The 3,546-nt window shown below is 40.6% G+C and overlaps 1 protein-coding gene across 1 annotated transcript in view; it reads left to right on the plus strand.

Annotated features, from left to right (window-relative positions):
• The first annotated feature begins 3,270 nt into the window (after positions 1–3,270).
• The window catches only part of LOC104622158 (hepatocyte growth factor-like), a 35,353-nt gene continuing 35,077 nt past the window's right edge, over positions 3,271–3,546 (plus strand). Inside the window, exon 1 of the mRNA XM_010288848.1 lies at positions 3,271–3,387. Coding sequence (XP_010287150.1) covers positions 3,271–3,387 — 117 coding nt within the window. The remainder of the gene's footprint in view (positions 3,388–3,546) is intronic.

The following is a 3,546-nucleotide window of genomic DNA, read 5'->3' on the forward strand; positions in this document are numbered from 1 at the left end:
CTCAGTCTGCTCAGTGATGAATTTTTTTTTTATGGGCATTCTTAGCAGGTGGCACAAAGGTACAAGCACTACACTACTACACTTCTCTGCACTCCGTTTCCATGTACAATTTTAATTTCCATTTTATGGACATGTGACCTCTCTGTAAATTGATGACTAGAGCTGGTTAGGAATTTTCTGAGGAAATGTTGGTTTTGGTTTTTTTAATGGAAAATGTTGACTTATCAAAACTTTTCACAAAAATAATTCCTTTTAAACAGAAACTTTATTTGGCTTGGTTCCCCCAAATCAAATGAAAGAGAAATTTGCAGCAGAAGACATTCACAATAGCTTGTGGTACCTGCTGTTGAGAAACCCTCACCTGTGACAGAAACTCATAAGCTGATGGGCTAGTTTGCAAAAAGAGGTGGAATATCCTCCCCCCCCCCCCCCCTTCATTCCACGGGCCAAAAAAAACCAAAGATACAGAAACTGGTCTATAGCCAAGTTCATAAGAAGGGTCATGCTTACTCTCTTGATAGTCAGGATGCTCTTCTTGAATGATAGAAAGTCCTTGTTCTCCCTGACTGTAGGCTCTTAGTGCTCTCTGTAGTTTACCAAGCTCAATGAATATTTAATCTAATATTCCAACAGGAGAGACTGAGAGACAGCCTCAGTACTGCCAGTATCAGTAGGCTGACAATTAAGGTTATGCCTTAACCAATGGGCTCTCCAGTTTAGGAGTGGATGGTTCCTCTCAATGTGGAGGAAAATTAGATTTCCAAAACTTCAGAATTTTTCACAGAGTAGAACTTGTTTTCTGGCCAACTTTCATAGTGACAGTTTCTTGGCAACTGTCCCTTTATTAACTTTCCTCCTCCACCCACCTTAATATTAATCAATCCTATTGTTTGCCTTATGGGCAAGAAAGAGGACTCTTACCACACGCTGCCATTGTGCTTACCTTGCTTTTTAAAAATATATGATCTTCAACAGCAATGTCTGGATTTTTACAATGTAGGCAAGGGGAAGTTATGCCATTCCTTTCTGAAAATATACTGATTGCTTTCTAAACATACATGGTATCTGTGTAAGATGTTGAATTCTTTTTACTGGTATGTTTTTAAGAAAGATTAATATTTGCCCACATATTTATTATTTTGATATATGAAAAACAAGCTAAGTGATGAAAAAAGAATTTAAAAATAGGAAAAAAAGAGGTATTTTTCTAATGTATGTCCATATATTTTTTATTACTGTTCTGTCAAATCTGATTTTAAATGTACCTAATGATGAGCGTTATTTCTTCTGTGAATGGATCTTTTAGGTTTGGAATCCCATGTCCTAAGTTCTGTGTGAAGACAAAGTCCTGTGTGGCCGAGTTTGCTGACTAATACATGTTGGGTTATATTAATGGGTAAAGAAAAAAGAAGGTGAAGAAAACACCGAGAAATTTTCATGTCAGCAAGCTGTCCACACTATCAGTTTTTCAGTTTCTTTTTAATATATAAAAGATAAGACTGTGATTGGTGAAAGATAAATGTGCAAGGTTCCTATAGACTACTTGCCTAGTCATTATCAATATCCTGTAATTCTCTGTCACTCACATAAAGGAATTAATCTGTAGCTAATAACTTTATCAGGCAGTTTTCTTCCTTATTCAGATATTCATATTATTCAGTATTCTTAGACAGTATCTCTTAATAATGTTAATTTGGTGAAACTAAAAATTACTTTTTAATCAAAGCAAAAAGTAGATTGGTATATTGCAAAAGAGTGAATGTTAAAGATTTATTTAAATTAAAGATATATTTTTCTATGAAAAAACTGTCAGCCAAGTGTGTTTATTCAAATTTCTCAGCACTTTCTGTAGTCTGGATGATCTGAAGCAGTTGCTAATGAAGATGTGGGAGTTGCACTTAGTCCCTATAAATAACCATTGCTTAGGAAAAAATAAAATCCCATAGCCATAATCGATGTATGATTGTTGTGTATTCCTGTGGTCTGCATAGCTAAGTATATTTTAAAAATTTAATGTGATTTATACTTCCCCATCCCAGCTGTAGATAATCATTATACTATATACTGTCAACAAAGCGAAATGTTACTCTGCCAGTTGGAAGACTGTATTCCTTCTGTTTAATGGAATCCTTTTGGTGCTCAGTGCCAGGGGCTGCTTGTTTTGCTCTCACATGTAACACAGCACTTACCCTGCTTAACAGATTTTCTGTTTCTATTAATGCCATTTTAATAAGCAACATAGCAGGAGAATATAGAGTTGAAAGACACAAGATTAACATGTTGCATAAAACTCTGGAAAATTGTGCACTGAAGTCAAGGAAAGGAAAGCCTCTTATTGGAGGAGCTCATCTGTCATTATTGTAATATTTCAGCTGAGGCCAGAGTTGGAAGGGAAATGCACAGTGTCCCTCGGAGAGCGTAGTATCTCCTCTTTGGATCTTTACGCTGAACATTAGTTTGCCATTTAAGCATTTTGAACTTTTCCAAGGAGATTTGAAAGCAGCATAACTGGGGCTCTTGGTGGGTAAAAGCTTTATGTGGAGAGGAAAGGGTTGCCCTGAACAGTTTGCAATTACTTGTACTGGGTGAGTGCTGAAATTTCACTTTCTCCCCCTCAGCGCTGCGGTGGGGGATTGAAGGGCAGAGGCTACAAGGCAGGAAGGAGATGAGAAAGGATTGACCGTGGAGGTGAGAAAGGGCTGATCTCCATGCTTGGTTGGGAAGCATGAAGAGTAGGAGAACTGGCGTGATGTGAGCAATGTTTGTACTTGCAGTGGGGAAGTACGGCAAAAGGACATTCTTTCCGTTACCCCGTCTTTCTTCTCTAGGTTTTTTTTGGCCATGCTCTTAGGGAATAGTAGAGGTGTTCCCAAATGTGGTTAGTACCTACACGCAAAGCAGCGCTCTGGCAAACCAGAGCTGGGAACACGCTCCAGATTAGTCAGACGTGTTGGCAAAATCTAGCTGCAGGAGTTTTCAATGGCTTGTGGGCCTCCACCCATGTGCTGTCTGATGAGCCCAGCCATGCCTGGCAGTCCTCGGTGCTGCTGGCCCAGCTGAGGACTGGCTGCTCCCTCCGTCTCCCCTCAGCTCCAGCTCTTCCTATGACTCCTGGCCTTGGCCGGCAGCAATATTTTTATGTATACAACATGCAGCAAGGATCTCCTCACTCTTCACAGGGGCTGTTTTGCTGCCCTCAGCAGCCTGTCACTCTGTTTTGCCCCAGTTCCTGCCCTGCCTGCTTGTGCTTTTCCCTTTACCCGCCACGCCATGGCCAGGCGTCCGCAGCGATGGCCGGGACCAGTCTCAAAAGCAGCACACGATGTGCTGGGTGCCTCGGAGGAGGCACCGAACGCTTGTAAAGGTTGTGGAATGCAATGTGAAATGGTGGGGATTTAATCCTTGTGCAAAATGCATAAGAAGACAAATCTTACGAGGGAAAATCCTCTCAGTAATTTAGCCAGAGGTTAGATACAGCGAGTCAGAATACAAACTGCAGAGCATTTGTTTCTGCCAGTGGGTCCCAGCATCCTCCTGAACAGGTAA

This window comes from Phaethon lepturus, unplaced genomic scaffold (assembly GCF_000687285.1).
Source record: "Phaethon lepturus isolate BGI_N335 unplaced genomic scaffold, ASM68728v1 scaffold48096, whole genome shotgun sequence".
NCBI lineage: Eukaryota > Metazoa > Chordata > Aves > Phaethontiformes > Phaethontidae > Phaethon > Phaethon lepturus.